At 36.5% G+C, this 22,699-nt stretch overlaps 1 protein-coding gene across 3 annotated transcripts in view; it reads right to left on the bottom strand.

Annotated features, from left to right (window-relative positions):
- LOC139134578 (major facilitator superfamily domain-containing protein 4A-like) overlaps window positions 1–22,699 on the bottom strand; it is a 92,864-nt gene that overhangs the window by 16,714 nt on the left and 53,451 nt on the right. For all 3 annotated transcript variants that reach the window (XM_070701482.1, XM_070701480.1, XM_070701483.1), the window contains exon 2: window positions 10,759–10,954. In XM_070701482.1, the coding sequence (XP_070557583.1) occupies window positions 10,759–10,954 (196 nt within the window). The remainder of the gene's footprint in view (window positions 1–10,758; window positions 10,955–22,699) is intronic.

Below are 22,699 nucleotides of genomic sequence, written 5' to 3'. Positions count from 1 at the left end.
GATGAAAAACGCTTATCTGGTCTTGTGTTTGTAAAACCTCATGGCTGATAATTGTCATAGTATTGAAAAAAATTGAAAGTGAAGAAATTACTGTTTTAATAGGCATATTTTCCTTGAAATACATGACCGTGTAAAGAATATATGCTAAAAATGTTTAAGAGTAAATTTCTTTTCAAATAAATAATTTAATCTGTGACCAAAGGATTTTTATTCTTTGAGTTTACAAATTCACACATTGCAATTTGTTCAATCATCTTGTGCAGTGCAAAATTTATAAAATGACTGAAAAACAAAAAAATTGGCAGAATTACTGTCTTTGTGATGTAAAATTATGGGTTGACATCACGATAATTGTTAATCTGTTCGAAGTACTACTATACTTTAATTAAAAAAAGAAAAGTTCATGCAGAAACGGTAACATATATTGTCAGCAATGTAGTGTTAATTTTGACTTTACATCAAAATATGCCTTTGCCGGATACCAAATATATAGGGCGAAATATTAAAATCAGCCATGTTCAGCAAAATCCACACAACAGCATTGATCCTTTTCTAATTTGATTTGATTTGCTTATGTTATCCTTGTATGACAGTCAGTACAATATGGAACTTGAACACAACACAGTGAATAAGTATGCTGTAAATGAAATGGTGTGGCTGCATCCACATGCAGCAATAGAAGTGCCTTTGTCTCTCACCCCTCATTTCCAACCTGTCCCATCCCTGAAAAAATAGTTTGGTCTTATATTTATAATGTTAATAATTTCTGTATTTGTTAAAATGTGCGCATCTCAAAAACTTTTGATCATAAACATTTTCATTGTTTTTATAGCTGACCAGTCAGTTAACCTGTTTATTTTGAATATTTGCGCATTTTTCCTCAGTATTTGACATTTTCAGAATACCTTCAATCTGTCATTTTCTAAATGATTAAATGCTCCTTTGTGTGGTCAAGCTTTCCACAAGCATCAATGTGGTACTTCATATAGGAAGGTCTGCCTCTAGAGGGCGGGCATCATGAACAGTGTTTGTTAGTTATTTCCTCCACATAAACTTCTGATTGTACTGTAAACAATGAACATGGCCAACGTCCGATTTTCCTGTCTAAAACTTTCACTCATTTTCGTTCATATGACTCTGAAACTCCAGGAAACGATTGGGAAGAAAGGGTTATCTTGAAATTTGAGGTACTCGCCGATATTTTGCAAAATTAAATGAAAAAAAATGCCTGGAAAATGCCGACAGGCTTACACAATGACCGTTTTCAGATTCAGAGGCATATGATCATCTGCAGTTTATGCAACAGGCCCATATCACGTGAGGCCACTCAGTACCAAACACTAGCGCACACAGAGTGAGCAAACACAAAGTGAGTACCCCTAACGTCAGCCCAGTAGTCTGTAATAGATTGTAGTCAACTAAGAAACCTTGGAGAAAGGCTTAACACTGTGGCTATGCCGCTAAGTCCCTTTTGATTTTTGTCATAGCTCAAAATCGTTCTCCTACACCTCAACCTGAGCCATAACACCCCACCAGTTTATGATATAACCCATCACAATAGCATGACATCAACGGATCTTGACAGACGGAAGTCTTGACAAAGACGGAAGAAGTTGACACCAGCATACTGGTTTTCAACTCTAATACCTTCTCTGTCTATAAATAGACAGGAGAGAGGTAAAAATGACTCAGGAAACAGCTTGAAAAACATTTGCTTCTTAGGGAGTTCCCAGATTCTTGTCTGAGCAATGGAGCCAGCATGGTGGTTCCTCCATTGCACAGACAACCAAAGCTCATGGCAGGATGTCAGTACTGTACTGGTACAATGTTGTGTAAATTTTGCTCAGCTCACAGCAGTCAGTTTGCCATGGTGTCTCAAGGAAACTTTGTAGTAGTGTAACTGCTTTTCTTTGGTAGTTTAAAAGTTATTTATTGGTAAGAGGATGTCTAACATTAATATTAGACTGTTGACAGTCCCTTGTGCCTTTCTGTCTTTAAAGGGAAACCTAAGTCCAGCGACTTTGACCGTTTATCCCATCAAAATCACCCTTGAGTAAATGCAGCTCAAATTTGCAACATAATTGCACGCGCTGACGACTACGGAGCGACGAAAAGAGACTTTGAAGTAGACGACATTTATGGAAATGAGCTCGGAATCCCATGGGCGCGAAAGGGCTCATGGGAGGAGCGTGCGTGACGTCATCAGCGATACACGAACGTGTGTGACAGCCTACCAAGCATTGGAGTCTATGACTGCAGGAGTGCAGTTCTGCATGTTAAGACTCTTTACAATGTAATGCTCAGTAGCATAAAAAATAATTAACTGTTGTTCAGTTGAGTGCAAAAATCACTCAAGGAAGAACAAACGGAGTCAGCTTTTACCGTCTCCCACAGAACAGCTTTTTCGAAGAAAGTGGCTAAAGAAAGTCGGGCGAGTTTAAAAATCTGTAAAAGATACAACGTTATGTTCTAATTCTTTCAGATGATTGTTTTATAAGGGATTTTGGGACTCTGATACCGATACAAGACGATACCACACAATCCGGTTCGTATCTTGACATGCTGAGTCAGCCTACTATCGCCGGTTTTAACCAAATAAATATTAATATTGGCGATTTCTGGACTCTAAAATCCCAAGACGAAACTACACAAAGCGTCTCTTATCTTGACATCCAGGTGCTGCCAAATCTCCGATATACAACCAATAAATATAGGCAATTTCAGAACTATACTTGGTAATATTGATATTACAAGATACTGGAATGACTTTTTGCCTACTGTGTCTCGGCACGCCGGGTCTGGGAAATCGCCGAATATTATATTTACCCGATAAATATCAATTGCGCCGGAACTCCTAGGCTAATATCGATACCAGACGATCCTAGATTTACTTGCACTGTGTGGTGTTGGCATGCCGGGTCTACGAAATCACGGAAATTTATCCGATAAATATCGGCGACTTAGGACTTTAACTCTGATACTAGACGATACTGTGTCAAATCGTGGTCAATATCCGATGTATATCAGAGATTTCACCACCTAACAGATCTGACCACCCGAATACCTCTGTCTGACTCTTAGTTCAAATATAGCATCCATGGCCGGTAGTCAAGAATACTGTATGTTTTACATTATTAGATTTATTAATGCACGAAATACATTTTTTACATGTAAAGCATTTTCTTCATTAAATGTCCACACGGGACTTCGTCGAGAGGGCCGATCGGATATCATCGGGACTCGGGAGGCCCTTGCACAAATTCCATTCTTTACATGTAAACATTTTTACTTGGCGATCGGGACTTGAACAGAGGACATATCGGAAATCATCGGGACTTTGGGCTGGTCTTGTATGAAACACATTCCTTACAACAAGCTTAGACGATACTATTTTTTTAAATAGCGTGCAAATATTCATTATATCGGCGATTTCATCACTTTGTAGATCTGAGTAAGTCCGACTTCCTAAGATCGACACCAGCTTCGAAAATAGACGGCACTATAATAGATTTGTCAAATAAATATTTTCCGATACATACGGAGATTTCGCAACCTTAAAGATCTGGCCAAGCTCGACTTACACGGCAACACATACAATCAGTCAATCATTCCGTATCATTCACGAACCAAAAATTAATTTTAAGCGACTGATACAGAAAACTCTGTTTTAGAAACGTAGCGTTGAAGGATCGCAGAGTCACTCTGTGTCTCCAATCCAGTTTGGGGTCTGTACAAGCACAGTGACTCCCTCCGCTGAATCATACACAAAACGCAAGCAAACAAGATATGAACGATGTTTTGAGATGCTTTCTAATTATTACATATCTTGGTTCAAATTAGTATGGTTTGATTTCAGTCAGGAAAAAGTAATACTCGATGTCAGAAATATCGCTGTCCGAACTCTCCAGAGTCGTCTAACGAACGCGCTGAACTGCTCACAGCACTCCTCCAGCTGCAAGCTACAATCGTCTGTATCGCCAATGACGTCACGCACGCTTCTCCCATGAGCCCTTTCGCGCCCATGGAATTCCGAGCTCATTTCCATAAATGTCGTCTACTTCAAAGTCTCTTTTCGTCGCGCCGTAGTCGTCAGGGCGTGCAATTATGTTGCAAATTTGAGCTGCATTTTACTCAAGGGTGATTTTTGATGGGATAAACTGTCAAAGTCGCTGGACTTAGGTTTCCCTTTAATTGGTGTAGTCTCTGTCACATACAATGGTGGGGGAGGGGGGAAGGGAATCGTGAGCAAAAGCATACCTCATGCCTTTAGCACTCAAAGCTGCTTTCAGAATGCCCAGCTTGTGCCTTTGGCTATGCTTATGATTTCCCCCAGTCGTATGTGCAAGAGACGATACCAATAAGAGACAGAAAAGGCACAAGGGACTGTCGACAGTCTACATTGACATCTGACCAGTACATAGGCCTGGGGGCTCATACAAATGGTTAGAACAGCCACTTGACCAACCTGGTACACATTTCGGTAAAGGTGTCAAAACATTGGGCTGATCTAACATTTGTGGAAAAACAGAGAACAGTAGAATAAGTGGATGCATTATAATCCCAACTAGATCACTTTCTATGTGGGAAAAAAATGGAATGGCAGATTCTGAGAAATAAACATTTCAACTAAAATATTAAAGCTGCAAGCAGCGTTGGCGGGGCCCAAGCGGTTGCCATGGTTGAAAGTACTTGCACTGATGATACTATGTGCACATTTTGAGCTTCCATGTGTCTTGTGTGTAGAGAAATTTTTAGACTAGTTGTTAACACATTTGAAAATACATTTACAAGCTGACGCATCTCAATTCTCATTTAAAATGATTTTGAAAAGTATGCTCGACAGAGAGAGGCGAACAAGCATTTTAAGTACGTGACAATTGATGTATATCATCATAACTCATTCTGTAAATTTACCATGTGTCCTATGTGTTGATTAATACTTAAACTAGTTGTTATACATGAAAATTTCGTGTCAAAGATCGTTTTCCCGATTTCCCATTTACATCACTTTGAAAAGTGTGTGTGTGTCATAGACAAACGGTAAATAGCATTACAATAAATTTCAACTGATTATGTGGTCACTTGTAAGCCATACAGACTGATGTGATGACAAGAAAAATAAAGTTTTTTTTTCTCATCCTCTCGCATGTCAATTCAGATCAGCTGTGTCCACCTATTTTCTGCTAATGAGGAAATAAATGAAAAAAACTGCAAAAAATACATCACGATAGTGCATGTATAAAACAGAACCATAAACTAAATAATTGACACTAACATTCCATTCAGAACTGTACACGTATTTCACTGTTATATTACTCTGTGAAAAATTTGCAAATGTTGCACTAAAAGTCAAACCGCTGAGTCTTTGCTGTACAAAAATAATAAAGCAACACTGCTGTTCATATATCTCTGCGTGCATTCATATGTTGTTGCCATATTTTCCCGCGTTGTTGATTGAGAATAAATAAAGAAACCCGCGTCACCACATAATTTTTGAAATATGTCTAGGATAACAAAGAAATGTTTTATTTTTCTTGGCATACTAGTTGTTTTGATGACCTGTATACTATGAATTTGAAAATGTTGGGTAGAACAAAAAGGTGTTCTTCAAAACCTAAAGATTCCAAATAATAAACTGCAAAAGTTACTGGCAATAACAAAGTATGGAGTTGTCACTCAGGAAATAAATGCTAAACATCGTGGTAAAAGTTGAAAATACTGTCTCTTTTATAAGATTACAATTTTTGCAATGAGAAGAGTGGGTAGCTGAACAAATCATAACAGCCTTGAGTACGAATCCTCCTTTTTAAGAGTCAAATAATACTAGTCCTGAGCACTGTTTCTGTTGAGTGAAATGCTCCTTAGCTGTAACTTTAAAGGCTAGTTATACTTGTCAAAAGTTAGGCGTATGCGATGCAGCTATCGTTATCAATGCAGTACTGTTCATATCGCGCTATAGACAACGGCACGAAACCTGCTTCAGCATACCAGTTTTTCAAACAAATTAGATATCCACTTTCATAGCAGTTCAAAAGTAAAATACTCTCAGACTTGAGAAATGTGTGCATTTTAGACTTTCGACACATTTGCTTTACGCTTTAATTTAGCGAGCTTTGGCAGCTCGATGAATTTAGCAAGCGATGCTCGTACAGCGCACAGCCTATCGATGACACTTGGGTCAGGGGTCATCACCAAAAACGTCAGAGCGTATTCACGGCGAGCTCGAATATGCCAGGATCGCAGAAATCATGGATCATAAATCCAAATGTTCATGTCTATTACGTAAAGAGAACCCTAAAATATAAAACACATAATGATTTGATATGGAGAAAGATCTTTTTGTTTCACTGACAGTCAAGTTAAATGCTCAAATATCGCGACAAGACTTGCGCATTGGCACAATATGAATGCGTAAGTACGTCGACTGTACTCGGCGGACGAGCGAGCGCCTTCTCTGAAAATCTGTTTACGATATCACGTCACAATACACTGAAATTTCTTGCGAATTCATCTTTAAGGAGGCCAATTCACACGGGTTCCTAACGTCAGTAAAGATATTTTCTTGTTGGCAGCAATACACCACCAATGTTTTCACCGTTCAGGAGTGCCTTACTCGCTCTACGTTGACAAAAAAGGCGTAAGCTTTTGACCATGCAAATTCCAGTCGACTTTCCTACTCTGATCATAATCTTTCTTTCCATTTCATAGCTCTACTTGCGCTTAGAACCTGTGTTAGGGTGGTTTCTCCCCATATTGGTGGAGCTGCCTAAGTAAAAAAACGAAAGTTTACCGTTTTTGCTTAGTTTCACCGTCACTACAATCCTTCAGTGTTGACGACGACACTGTACTGCACAGTGCACGGAGTAATCTGTAGGCACATTGTGCGAAGTTGTCCAACCCAAAACTCAGTAACATTTTAGTCAAATAGTCATGGTAAACATATGGGGTACTTTTGGTTTGTGAGCTATTTCGTCACAATGTTATTCATTACTGTATGTGTTACAAATACGATCTTCTTACGGGGATGAACAGAGATAAAGCATTACGTCTCAAGTTGAACGCAGGACAGCGCGTGGACAGACTAAGTGATGACATCATAGTGCAATTTTCGATTCGCAGGTTTGGCTAATTTTTGCCTAAATCTTCTCGGCAAACGCTACTTTTTCTCGCGTTTGCGATTTTGCGAGCAGGCAGCGAAACACTGCCTGCGTCATTGCGAACAAAGGAAGGCCACAACGCACCTTATTTTCAAGCAGGCGATTTATGTTTGTTTTTCAGATTTCGTCCATTGAAAATCCTACCCGCACGCGAAAAGCAAACAAGAATTTATTGTATGGCGCCTAATGTAGAGTGTGTGGATAAAATACACAAGGAAAGTGCTAAATGAGTCATGGAGTTGATCGTTTGACAGAATCTAGTATCGCTTAGTTTCGAAGTTAGAGTCAGTCCTTGGAAGTCGGAGTTGTGAAAACCTGTAAGGTGGTGAAATCTACCATATACATATCGGATATTTACCAGCGATTTGACAGACTCTAGTATTGTCTAGTATCGAAGCTAGAGTCAGTCCTCGGAAGTCGGGTTTGACAAGAACTGTGAGGTGGTGAAATCTCCGATATATATCGGATATTTACCCGCGATTTGATAAAATCTAGTATCGTCTAGTATCGAAGCTAGAGTCAGTCCTTTGAAGTCGGGTTTGGCAAAACCTGTAATTTGGTGAAATCTCCGATATATTATTTACCCGCGATTTGACGAATCTATATCGTCAAGTATCAAAACTAGAGTCAGTCCTTGTAAGTCGGGTTTGACCAAAACTGTAAGGTGGAGAAATCTCCGATATCGGATATTTACCCGCGATTTGACAGAATCTAGTTTCGTCCAGTATCGAAGTTAGAGTCAGTCCTTGGAAGTCGGGCTTGACCAGAACTGTAAGGTGGTGTAATCTCCAATATATATATCGGTTATTTACCCGCGATTTGACAGAATCTAGTATCGTCTTGTATCGATATTAGAGTTCCCAAATTGCTGATAAACATCGAGTAAATATCGGCGATTTCACAGATCTGGCGTACCGAAGCACAGGGCCGGTCATTCTACTATCGTCTAGTATCGATATTAGAGTCCCCAAATCGCTGATAAATATCAGGTAAACTTCGGCGATTTCACAGACCGGGCGTGCAATGGCACAAAGCAATTACAGTGAAATACGATCAAGCTGCAGAATTTATTAAACAAGGTGTTGTTTTAATCGATGTGTATCAGCGATTTTTACGGCTTTACTCGGCTTGATGTGGTCTTGTTTACATCTTTAATAAGCTACATGCTCTCAGTTACGCAACAAACCAGGGCCACTCCATGCATGTCTGATCATGGATGTAAAAAATAGACATCCATGGTCTGATAGAGAATCATAAACAAATCACCACACCTTGCAATGTCATGTATCTTTCTTTTTTATTAGTTATGAACAAGTGAGCGTGCATTCAGACACCTGTACATAACATTACCCGAATAGCTTCATTTATGATCCTTGACACTCACATATCAGCTGTGCATAGACCCCAGTAATTGTGCCCTGGTGGGACCTTGTCCCGCTCTTATTCAGTCAATCACACCAGTCGGCCACCCCTTAAAGTTAGTGGCACACTGCTCTAAGTACTTCCGTGGCAGTATACTTGACAACGTCACCTGGCGTACAAAAGCTGGTCGCCAAAGTTGCCATACACAAGGTGCCGAGATCAGGGTTCGTGTAGCTAGGGTTCGTGTGACTGCTAGCTGAAGTTGACAGCGGGCATTGCAGTAGTCTGTTGTGCCGTCTTTGACTTTCAAGTGTACAATATTATATATCATACATCACTAATCGATCTTCTGACTGACGAGGTATTAGACTGCAGACTTATGAACATTGAGGCGACTTAACCGATCCAAATGCTATTCGCAAACTTGAAAGTGCTCGCACTAAGAAAGATATGAGTAAAATTTCAGTTGAATCTGTGTGTTTGTTTTTTAGAAGAAGATTTTTAATGATTAAACTGCGATTTTCGCTATATCCAATACTGCGAACAAACCTACTGACTGACCCAAACGCCTTTTGGAAATTAAAAAGAACTACCACTAGGGATTATGAGTGTAAAATTTTAGTTCAATCTGTGTATTTGTTATGGAAGAGAAGATTTTTAAAGATTAAAAGTGCGATTTCACAAAATCCAATATGGTGGCCAAACCACGTGACCGATCGAAATTTTTTTTGCAAACTTGAAAGAGATCACTGTAAGAATGACATGAGTAAAATTTCAGATTAATCAGTGTTTTGGTTCTGGAGAAGAAGATTTTTAAATATTAAATTACGATTTTTCGCAAAATCCAATATGGCTGCTAAACCACGTGACCGATCCAAACGCCTTTCGCAAACTTAAAAGAAATCACACTAAAGATTATATATATAAAATTTTAGTTCAATCGGTTGACGGTTCAGGAGGAGAAGATTTTTAAAGATTAAATTGTGATTTCACATAATCCAATATGGCGGCCAAACCATGTGACCGATCGAAATGGTTTTTGCAAACTTGAAAGAGATGACACTAAGGATGACATGAGTAAAATTTCAGCTTAATCGGTGTTTTGGTTCTGGAGAAGAAGATTTTTAAAGATTAAATGAGTATTTTTGAAAATCCAATATGGCGGCCAAGGTCACCTGACCGCACGCGATTTTATTTGCAAATTCTAAAGACCTTAGGTCAGGCTTGCTACACAAAAAAATTTAAATCGACTAGACCCCTAGGTCTTCTGGAGAAGCCGTTTTTTGGTTTTTGGAAAATCCAATATGGCCGCCAGGTCACGTGACCAATCAAAATTTCAAGGGTCAGGTGCACGAGTACTAATTGACACCTATTTGCCCTGCAAATTTGAGAAGTTTTCGTTCAGCCGTTTAAGAGATCTAGGTCGACAAAGAATCGGCAGAAGAAGAAGAAAAGAGGAAGAAGAGGAAGTAGTAGAACTTGAGCAATAACAATAGGGTCCAGCCGGTCGGCTTGGGCCCCTAATAAAAACATAATTTAGCTAATTTTGCCATGATTTGAACAAAACTTGATAAGAACATCCCAACCTACTCCAAAACCAACTTTCAAAGTGATCAGGCAAGGTTTTGCAGAGATGTTTGTTTTAAAATTGAAAAAAATGACGAAAAAACATGAAAAAAGACAATTCTAAGTATCATCATCGTAAGCAACACAAACAGTATGAGGTCTAAAGTACCGTACTTGCATACTAATTTTCTAAGCAATCTGACCGATACTTATTGAGTTTGAGTATTTTACTGATTTTAAATTTTTTTCTGCTCATTGGCATATTTTTGGTGAGTGACACCATTTAAACAAATTTAACAGTTTAGCATGCATCCACACACCAAATACTAAGGTGAAACATGCAACTATTTTCAAGTTTTTGCATTGGACAGACATATACATACGTATATACACACACACACAGATACATATACATACATATTAGGGTATTATTACATACATAAAGATGCAGCCAACTGAGTATATAAGCTCTCTTTGCTATACCAGTTTGTAAATATACAAAATGTGAGCTAAACATTATCATTGTTTGTGTACAACATTTCTTGTTCAGGTCTACAAGTATGCTATGTATAGCCATGGTGCCTGATGAATACTTGTCAACTAATTTCTATTTTCTAATTCATGCAAATGAATTCTTTCAAAAGAAATTAAATAGAAGTAATAATCAACCCACCTGTAAAAATGGTGACACTAATGGTCCATAGATTTTGATGAGGCAGACATTGGCAGTGGTGTCGATGGTTCCCATAGCAATGCCCATAATGGCTAAAACAATACCAAGTAACCACAACGCATGGCAAAATGGTAACATAGCTATGGTAATTGCGATGGTACTGATAGCAACCAACAGAATCAGATCAGCTTGCAGCCTACAAACCGTAAAACATACATGGAAAAGCTTTAGCAATTTACTCTAAAGTTATATCAATGAATCAGGTAGAAAAGCCCTAGTTTCAGACTCCTTAAGTTGCTGTAAATAATTACAATCTACCAGATGTATCTTTTCAAGCCACGTTCACATTGCTAGTTATATCATGATGATTCTGACTGGATACAAAGCCTGCACAAAAATTTTGATAAAATTCCACTGTCAGGGCAAAATACTTCAAACATAATGAAACCTACTAATTGTTTTGCCAAAAGTGTTGTTAAAGTTAAGTACGCCACATTTAAAAGTGCCTACATGTATGCTTATAAGCACATGTAAACTTTATAGACCGACAGTAATATTATATATTATTGCCTGAATACATGGGTTTAGGTGCCCGAGGGCAGGTGACAATTTGCCCAACGCCAGGAGGGCAAATTGTCTCCTGCTGCGAGGGCACATAAACCCATGAATTCAGGCAAGAATATTTTTATTACATGCCTCTTCACAGTTATGCTATATAACATTTAGTTACATGCAGGGCATTTTCAAACAATTTTACCAATATCGACCAGCATCAAAAAGATTTTGACGAAAGTCAAAATAATAGTGCGCGCATGGATATTTTACATCTAGCGTTAAGCGTCTACTTTGACGTCGAAAATATCGAAAGGCTTCACTTGCCCGGGGTAACCATGGAAACCAGTCAGTACATCGTTCACTGGCCCACTAACACCCCAGATGTTCCGATTCAAATCAATGCACCGATTTGCATTCACCTCGAGGCATGTAATAAAATGGACAGGTGCATGGGTTTCATTTGGTGTTAATTAAGTATCAATATGGTAAACCCAGAACTCAGACAAATGAGCACAGAAATATGTACGGTATATTTCTATAAGCGTTTGTACAGCATTTGGGTTTGTTTGTACAGGCATCATGTGATCTCTTGAATGTAATGACTCTGCAGAACACTGCATTCATTAAGTCCTTTTATTCCAGAGTAGAACCATTGACATGTTTTTTGGGTTTGAAATTGTGACTCGCCTCACTATACGAATTACATGCATTTTTTAGTAAATGAAATGAAAATTAAAGTGACCCATATTGCGGGACTCAAACCAACATGATCCCCCGAATACATTTCAGATGCTCTACCAACTGAGCTAATGGATCAGTCGGAATTACTGTGGTCCGTCCTGTCACTTAGATGGGGCTCTTCATTTCGTGTGCGTGTACAGTGAATTTGGACTAAACTCATTACCATATCTTTCTGCCTAAGGATTCTATGGATTCAACAAGGACTTGTACAGAAGTCACCGACTTAGGAATTGATTTTTTGGTAATGAGGATCAGTCATACAAATGATACAAAGCCAGAGAAGTATATTTTTTTGGGAGTTTGAAATTGTGACTCAGGTCATGGGTCACTTTTCATGGTTATAGTTTTATAAAGACATTTCATTTCAGTGTCAGTTTGAAGGGGCTTCACTGACCTTTGACTCATCCACAAACATGGCTCCCTAAGTTACTCATTTTATTTAATACAGGCATTAGAATCATAGCTGGGCATGATTTATTCAGTTATGCCGAATGATACATCGGGATAGTTTGAAAATTAGTATGGTGATACGCTTTTTTTAATTATCTTAGGGAGCCTTATTCAGATCCAATTTCCATGAAAACGGACCCTTATTTTTCATTTCATTATCTAAATGATACATATTAAAGATTCTACTTTCAAAGTTTCATGAAAATTACATAACTTTTAATTTGAGGATGAATTTGTAGTACTTCACCTTGAGTTTGATGCAAATAATTTACATAAAAGCTACATACATCAATCTACGCATTAATTACAAAATGAATTTCATTGCAGTCATTAGAATATTGCTCCTCCACAATAAAAGATAATTACGCTAATTGATTTCAATAATGTTAAAACACCTTTGCCACATATGAACTGGTTATAGATCAAAGCCATTTGTCAAAACATAGGGCCAAAGTCCCTGAAGCTACTATAGACATGGATACAAAATTAAGTATTTCCTAACTGTATGATATTATCTCACTAAGGTCATCCTAGGGACTTGTAAACCAAATATTAAAGCTGTCTGACCAGCGGTTTTGAAAAACAAGTGACCCAACGGACCCAACATTTAACAGAGCTCTGCTGTGTTATGTAGAGAATAACCTTTTGTGACACATGTATTGATGAAGAACGTGGATATCTTTGGTAGCTCATTTCAGGATGGCCTGACCAAAAATAGATAAACAAATTCTGTAAAAATACGGATTTGCATATTTCATCACAATTTGAACAAATCTAAGTTGGGTTATCCCTAGGGACCTGTATACCAAATAACAAAGCTGTCTGACCAGTGGTTATGAAGAATTTTTTTTACCAAAAATGCCTTTTTTGGTGCTAATTTGCATATTTTCAACACTATCAAAAAATTAAAAATACCGTCAATGACGCTGTACCTTCTCTAATGTGTGGCCAGGTCAGGTAATTGGTTGTTGGCATGGAGTTATTGGTATATAGTTGATGATGTAGGGGCATGAGGTGAGATATGGACCCAAAGAACCCAAAAGATGATTAAATACATCAATCAAAAAAAATTCTAAGCTACAGTATAAACTGCCTAAAGATAGTTCAGTGTGGAAAAAAGGTTAAATAATTCAGAAATAAGAATTAACAGTCCAAAATAGTAATGACGCACTTCCCTACTGACCTGAGTGCATGTGAAATACACAACCTGGCATCGGTAAATTAAATGTATACCAAGTGATCATTTTAAGTCACTTTTAACTGTTTTTAAGGGATATTCCAAAAAGTCCTGTGGAAATGATGAAAAACGCTTATCTGGTCTTGTGTTTGTAAAACCTCATGGCTGATAATTGTCATAGTATTCAAAAGAAATTGAAAGTGAAGAAATTACTGTTTTTAATAGGCATATTTTCCTTGAAATACATGACCGTGTAAAGAATATATGCTAAAAGTGTTTAAGAGTAAATTTCTTTTCAAAAAATAATTTAATCTGTGACCAAAGGATTTTTATTCTTTGAGTTTACAAATTCACACATTGCAATTTGTTCAATCATCTTGTGCAGTGCAAAATTTATAAAATGACTGAAAAATAAAAAAAAATTGGCAGAATTACAGTCTTTGTGATGTTAAATCATGGGTTGACATCACGATAATTGTTAATCTGTTCGAAGTACTTTCTATAATTTAAAAAAGAAAAGTTCATGCAGAAACGGTAACATATATTGTCAGCAATGTAGTGTTAATTTTGACTTTACATCAAAATATGCCTTTGCTGGATACCAAATATGTAGGGCGAAATATTAAAATCAGCCGTGTTCAGCAAAATCCACACAACAGCATTGATCCTTTTCTAATTTGATTTGATTTGCTTATGTTATCCTTGTATGACAGTCAGTACAATATGGAACTTGAACACAACACAGTGTAAGTATGCTGTAAATGAAATGGTGTGGCTGCATCCACATGCAGCAATAGGAGTGCCTTTGTCTCTCACCCCTCATTTCCAACCCGTCCCATCCCTGAAAAAATAGTTTGGTCTTATATTTATAATGTTAATAATTTCTGTATTTGTTAAAATGTGCGCATCTCAAAAACTTTTGATCATAAACATTTTCATTGTTTTTTATAGCTGACCAGTCAGTTAACCTGTTTATTTTGAATATTTGCTCATTTTTTCTCAGTATTGGACATTTTCAGAATAGCTTCTTATTCAATTTGTCATTTTCTAAAGTTAAAATGCTCCTTTGTGTGGTCAAGCTTTCCACAAGCATCAAATGTTGTACTTCATATAGGAAGGTCTGCCTCTAGAGGGCGGGCATCATGAATAGTGTTTGTTAGTTATTTCCTCCACATAAACTTCTGATTGTACTGTAAACATTGAACATGGCCGACGTCCGATTTTCCTGTCTAAAACTTTCACTCATTTTCGTTCATATGACTCTGAAACTCAAGGAAACGATTGGGAAGAAAGAGTTGTCTTGAAATATTGAGGTACTCGCCGATATTTTGCAAAATTAAATGAGAAAAAATGCAAGGAAAATGCCGACAGGCTTACACAATGACCGTTTTCATACTCAGACTAGGCATATGATCATCTGAAGATTATGCAATAGGCCCATATCACGTGAGGCCATGAGGGGATATCCACGCAACTCAGTACCAAACACTAGCGCACACAGGGTAAGAAAACACAAAGTGAGTACCCCTAACGTCAGCTCAGTAGTTTGTAATAGATCGTAGTCAACTAAGAACCTTGGAGAAAGGCTTACATGTAACACTGTGGCTATGCCGCTAAGTCCCTTTTGATTTTTGTCACAGCTCAAAATCGTTCTGCTACACCTCAACCTGAACCTTGAACACCCCCACCAGTTTATGATATGACCCATCACAATGGCATAACGTCAACGGATCTTGACAGACGGAAGTATTGACAGACGGAAGTAGTTGACACCAGCATACTGGTTTTCAACTCTAATACCTTCTCTGTCTATAAATAGACACGAGAAGGTAATAAAATCAGTTTCTCAAAATCATATAGTTTATCCACACAACAAATATCAAATCAGTAAGTACTGCAGTTTTCAAGATATTTGAGTGAACGGACGCCTCACAAACGGACATACATACATACATACATACATACATACATACATACATGTACATATGGTACATACTATATTAGTCTATAGTAGCTAATAAACGAGAGTTAATTACATTCTATTTAAAGTAAACAAGACTTGCTTAAATCAAGCTTTACGTCATAAAAATACAGCATATCTGTCAGGTTATAAAGAATCTTAAGCTGGTTATTTTCATCCTAACCAAGCACATTTTAACTTTCAAATTAACATTGTAAGTAAGTTCTGTTGAATAAGTTGAGACTGTACGTACTCAGAGAAAGCACACTGAAGAGACAAATGTTTGAAAGTTAAGAAGTTCAAGGTCATCAATAGCATTGTAAGGAATCATGTAACACTTTCATCGCACTGTTTACACAGATTGCATAATTGCTATAAATAGCACATGAGGAATCTTACAACCCAGATTTACCGTAAAAACCCTATTTTTTTCCTCAAAAAGTAATTTTATTTTATCCTCAGCAAGTCATCCATACATGAAGATTAGAACTTTCTCTATCTCTATTTATTTGACCACCCAATCATGACAAACTATTACGAGTAATTTCTTTGAGATAACATACAGGGCACAATAAATGACAGTTCAGAATATGTCAAAGTTGGGATTCAGGAAAGTTGCCTTTACATGTTTTAATCCTCTAAGATGGTAAGCATTTCACTATGAACTGTCAAAAAAAGTTGAACTTTCTGATAATTCTACATTAAAATTATTTTGGCTTTGATGATTATTCAATTATTTAAAATCATATTAATAATTTTTTCCGGGTGAATTGATAGGGTTTATACAGTACAAGAATTACACACAATGTAAGTCAAATTTTGACCAAAAATGACAAAAAAATTCCTTAAAAATACATATTTGCATATTTCATCACAATTTGAACAAATCTAAGTTGGGTTGTCCCTAGGGACCTGTATACCAAATAACAAAGCTGTCTGACCAGCGGTTATGAAGAAGAAGATTTTTCACCAAAAACGCCTTTTTTGGCATTAATTTGCCTATTTTCAACATTATCAAAAAATTAAAAAAAATAGTTTCTCAAAATCATATTTTTCATCTACACAACAAATATCAAATCAGTAAGTACTGCAGTTCTCTAGATATTTGAGTGGACGGACGCCTCACAAACGGACATACATACATACATACATACATACAGACTGACGACGGACGCCGGACGGATACCCATCCCAATAGCTTCTATAGACTATAGTCTATAGTAGCTAATAAAACAAAACATTTGACTAGACTATTTTCTTTCTCTGATCATAGTAAAATAGCTGTAACAAAATATAAATACCTGTTTGTATTCTCAACAACTAAACTTGTCAACAAATGCATTTTATCTTAATTTTAACATTTACGCGTTCCAAACATGAATGATCAGGCTTCTAAAAAATCTTGGCGTATAGAATTTGAAGAAATAGATACCTTATTTTCTGTTTTATAAATAAGTAAATCCAGTCAATGGCACTACGGCAATAGAGAAAAGTACATCACAATATTTACTTTTTACATTAAATAAAGGAAAATCTACATGGACTAATGCAAGAGTAATTTCTTAGAAATTTCAACCGTGAAATCCACATTACACGGAGGTGGACACTAGTCTGAATTCCTATCAATTCTCAGAAAAATACATGTTTGATAACAATGAAACAAAAGGTGACATTCTGTGTAAATGCTGTTATTTCCATGACCTTGCTACATTAATGATTCTGAATTCTCACAACTAAGTCTACTGTCCTCTGTAAAGTTACACAGAATATCAGCAAAACAGCTGCCCTAGAGGAAACATTAATTGTTAAGGAAAATGACAATGATTTATTCAGTCATATGTTGGATATTACAGCTGCATCAATTAATTATCACTATGCATTCTCAGATTTTAGCAGCTGTTGGTAATCTACAAGCAATGACACTCCCTCATATCCCTAAGCTCTGAATTTGCCAAGAAGTTAACATTTTAACTCAAAAGTCATGGTTCCTTGAACTAGGGCCAGCAAGTACAATAGAATATCTAGTACGGTGCCGGTAGAATATCCAAGTTTACATTAAAAATGGATTTGATGTTTGTGTACAGGACAGGATTTGAAAGATGGAAAATATGGTCTCAGACTGGTAATATTGCATCAGCATATCTACATTGGATATCCAGTGCATGCAATATGTAAAACTTGTGGAAAACATTCTTGAAATTTTTATGACAACTTTTATAATCACGCTATCAATAATCAATTAGCATAATGAATGAGATAAACTATTATGGTGTATCTATGGAGCTGATATACGACAGTGTGGTTCTTATGGCCTACTTTATCAATTTGCTCACTTACCATACTAGTGACAAATAAAGATATGCTGCAATTTCATCTTAAACTTGAACTAATCTAAATGTTGCATTACAAATCAAGAAAATTACCTGGTCTCAGTTACCATATTTCAAGTTAGTGTACTGTTTACCGTTGCGTTTTGTGGGACTTCACAGGATATCCTTCTTGCTATTGATTAGTGTGTAGATTTCCAATTGATTTGAATTTGTGCTTGTATACATACATTCATAATATGTACATGCTGAAATAGTTTTTGATCTCAAACACTGTCCAGAAATCAGGCAGCACTGTGAGATTATTGCATAAAATTAATTTGACAGAAAAAATTCAACTGATATGTCACCATTTGAACAAGCCATATAAGAACAGCCATATGAGCCTGAACAAAATTTGAAGGAATCAAGATCAGCATTTTCTGAAAACATCTTGAGGAAAAACCATAAAAATATGCAAAAAAGTAAAATGGTCATGAATATCTTGTATGACAGATAATGCATTTCTCTTTGAAATGACTACACAGTGATGATTTACACCAGATGAAGAATGAAAGGATAGATTCTTTGCCAACTTTATTGGAAGAACAGTGACAAAAATACCTGGCTTTGGTAAAAGCAGCAGGGCATAGGGAAAGTACTTACATGGAATGCTGAGATGTTTATAACTAAGGATTCTTTGACTACTTAGGTGTGATAGTTGCCGAGTTTAAAGGGTACTTTTACAATATGATAACATAGCTAACTTGCGACTCCATCAGCCAACACAGTGCTGATATGGGTTGAATCTCAGCATGACAATTCAGTAGAGTTAGTGGTTGCTGCCTAGTGACAGAGTCAGTTCTGCTTCTGGTCAGCAAATGACAACTATTTCCTTTTTCAACATTTAATACATGATCTGATGATAAATAATTTTTCTGAGAAAAATTTGATGCTCACCGTAAATGAAATATCATCGAGATATATATATAGATACACTACAGCCTTCGGATGAATTGGCAGAACAGAAGCCATGCTGGCTGAAGCTATTCTATAAGCACATGATTTTCAGCAGTGTGCACTGAAATAGCTTACACAAAACTTAAATCAACTTCTGCATATTCAGTGAAATATATTCTCCTTAGTTTTTGTTAAATTGCAAAACTTATAAGCAAATGAACAATGATATTATAGACAGAGTATGTACCGGTAGAGTACATGTATGTAGCGTCATTTTATACCTAAGCGTCATTTTATACCTAAGCGTCATTTTATACCCAAGCTTGCAATACATGTATAGATGATTTGCAAACATAGAAAACAGTAATGTATAGATTGTAATTAGTGCAGTGGTCTGATCATACCCAGACTTCCTAGCCGTGTAAAAATGCAGTGTGAAAATGAAAGCAGTGAAGCACATCCACTTAAGAGATGGCTATCTCTACGTTTCAAGGTGTTGACATGTTCTCTCTGGGATATATGAATTTTCCCAGGAGATTCCAAATGCCAGACAAGCTCTGCTTTCTTATCATGGTAAAAGTAATCCTGCCTGTCCAAATGACAAATGCTGATGAAAGAGATACAGTATATATTGAACAGCAAACACTGTAGACTAGTTTATGATAAAGATTGCCTCCATATTGATGGCATGCTGGCTGTGTCAATGACCAGAACAAAACAGCTTTGCACAGATGTGAAATCTTACTGTCTAACTTGGAAACACTCTCAAGTATCAAAATAATGAAGAAATAAATATATAGGCATCTCGCCTTTGATTGGTACATTTGTGCTAAGTATTTGATAATGAGATTCTCTAGGAGACAATTAAAATTGAAGTTCATGTGAAGAAATTTATTTTCCTTGACAAAATTATACAAACTTGTATGTGACCAATATCGGATAAACACTCATGCTGATAAGCAGCATTATTATACACCTACTGCCGTAACCTATGGGAGTTTGATCGTCCAATAACTTTCCGTATTTTGTATAGTGCGCGGAGTTCCAAATACGGGAGACGCGCGACGCGCCTGTTTGTGACCTTTGACGTAGCAATTTTATTTCAACAATCGCGCGCGTTCCAATCATATCGCGCATGCCGCATCCCTAAAAATTTACCATAGAATTAGTTTATACTGACGGTTAATGGAGGGAGGTGTATATTAACAGGGTTATACACAAAATACGGCCCTGTATGGACTCGGGCTCTGTGAGTGACGTATTGGACGAGCCGAAGGCGAGTCCAATACGTCACTCACTGAGCCCTCGTCCATACAGGGCCGTATTTTGTGAATAACCCTATAATAAAGCCTGCACAGTAGTATTCCTTTATACAGGTAGTAATTTGCAAATGATAAACAACTTTCAACAAAAATCAAATGCTACATATATGTTTATTAACTTGTATCATAAGACATACGTAACAATGTTAAAGTAGTGATCAGATGAGTGAAGGCTCTCAATATGTAAGAAATTAAAACAAAATAACCATGATGACACCATGTTGTTTTGGATCATGAAACAGAGTCAGTGAACGATACAAGTGCACTTTTCCTTTAAATGCCAATCTCAAACAAAATAAAGAGAAAGCAAGTCCCAGGATGGTTCTGGACACATAAAATCAACATGATTTAGTAGCCACATGGTTTCCATAGATCTCCAGCATAAAATGGAACACAAAAATGTACATATATGAGTATGTGTGTATTCCGCCACTAGAGTTTTCAATTCTAATGATATAGGTTAGGCAGGATTGGACAAAACTGAATAATGGCTCTGTACATGAAAAAATTAATATTTATAAAAAAATAGCCTCCTTGGAGCAGCAACATTAGAATGAATCACAATACAAGTTGTATGTATGTACATTTTCCTTGCCGGGAGTCTGAATGACATTACGTAAAGGTCTTTTGAGTAGTGGCTGCTGTTGGACAACCAGACATAGACAGATATGGCTCAATCTATAATGGTACCTGGGCTACATTTATAGCAACTATGATCTATGAAATATTAAACCTGTGCTGACTAACACGTATACAAAAAAAGGCAGAGAGTTATGCTGAACTGTTACGTATGTAACAATTGCAATAAACGGATCAACAGCTTTATGAGAACACAAACATAAACAAATGGCCAGTGTGTAAAAGCCTGTCACAAAAATATGATTGAGCAGGATATAACAACTGCAGAACTTTCCAGTAATTGATGTCCTGTTTGGTATAATTGCCTGTCTGAGTTATGGGTAGTCTGGTCAAGCTGATTAATGCATTAGTAACGTATGGTGAGCATAGGTAGGCAGTAAATATAATCCTATGCTGATGGTCTTTCTGTGGCGTTGTTAAGTAACCAATGTAGTTATTCTACAGTAGTAAACATTTTATGATAGCCAATGCTATAACCACACAGTATTTGGGAAACCAAGATTATCAATGGTTCAGTTTGATACAGCATGCATCGGTAGTGTTTCACACATACCATACTGCAGCAATTAAACAATACCTGGAGTATCTGATATTCAGTCTCATATACAAATATTCACTTATGATGTCATACGAATTTTCAATGTAAAAATGTACAAAAATCCAATTATAGTGTCATCAATTTTGTAAATCTAGAATGTGAATCAAAGTTGTTAAAATGTTTTGCATAAATTGCAAAAGATGAGGTCAGGGATGGTACCATATTATTCAAAATAAAATAGAGATACTTTGTGCCGTACAATTTATTTTATAATGGTCTCTTGCGCAGGAAATTTACAAAATATGTCTTCCTGGAAAAGGACCATTCTGATTATATTGTCAATTTTCAAAAAAATAAATTGTACCAGCAAATCTTCTGAATCAATGGTTTTGTTGAATTTTCACAATTAGATGTGAGAGAACACTTTATCACTGCCTAATTAAAATATACAATTAGTAAAATGTATCAAGTATAAGTAGACAAAAATATGTGTAAGTATAAATCAAGGAACCATTAGGGGCAAGATTTAATGGTCTTTGTTAATGATTTTATTACATTTAATTTTGAAGAATGACAGTCTCCAGAGATAAAATGCTACATGAAGCATATTTACTCCGGCTTGTAACTTTGTTTTATCTTACAATAATAATCAATAATTATTATTGTTATTATCAGTATGTATAAAATACATAAGACTCAACTATAAATCACTGACTGAGCAGTAATTTTTTCCAGCATGATTACAAAGAATTATTTCAATTCTAACCTCATTCAATAATAAAGCAAAACAAACTTTCCACCATAGTACTGATACAGTGTATAAAAACAGAATACCTCTGACAAGACGTAGTTTTCATTATTTTTTACAAACTCTTTACCAGAATTTTTTATTGAGCTTTTGAAACTACCTGTTTAAATTCCCCTTATCTCCATTTTTGAGGAAATTCATCACATATTAATGAGTACAGAATCATGGTGACTGCTACTAAAATATTCACAACTATGCTTTGTGATATGGTTCTGATGCTTAATGTGTCTTGTTGAGGTAGAAATACTATTTTGAAGTAGTCTTGTTACGGTAGTAATATTTTTTGAAGTACCGGTACGGTCTTGTTACGGTAGTAATATTTTTTGAAGTAGTCTTGTTGAGGTAGAAATACTATTTTGAAGTAGTCTACCTGCACAGTTTCCTGCACAGTTTTATTAATCCCCTGTTGTGTAGAATGTCGCCCTCCTTCAATGTGAAGACTCAGCTAACACTTCTTCTCTGAGTTTCAAAGATGGCCTTTGAGA

The sequence above is a fragment of the Ptychodera flava genome, chromosome 6 (genome assembly GCF_041260155.1).
Source record: "Ptychodera flava strain L36383 chromosome 6, AS_Pfla_20210202, whole genome shotgun sequence".
In the NCBI taxonomy this organism is placed as follows: domain Eukaryota; kingdom Metazoa; phylum Hemichordata; class Enteropneusta; family Ptychoderidae; genus Ptychodera; species Ptychodera flava.
Note: the sequence above shows the minus strand (reverse complement) of the source record. Positions and strands in the feature narration are given on the sequence as shown.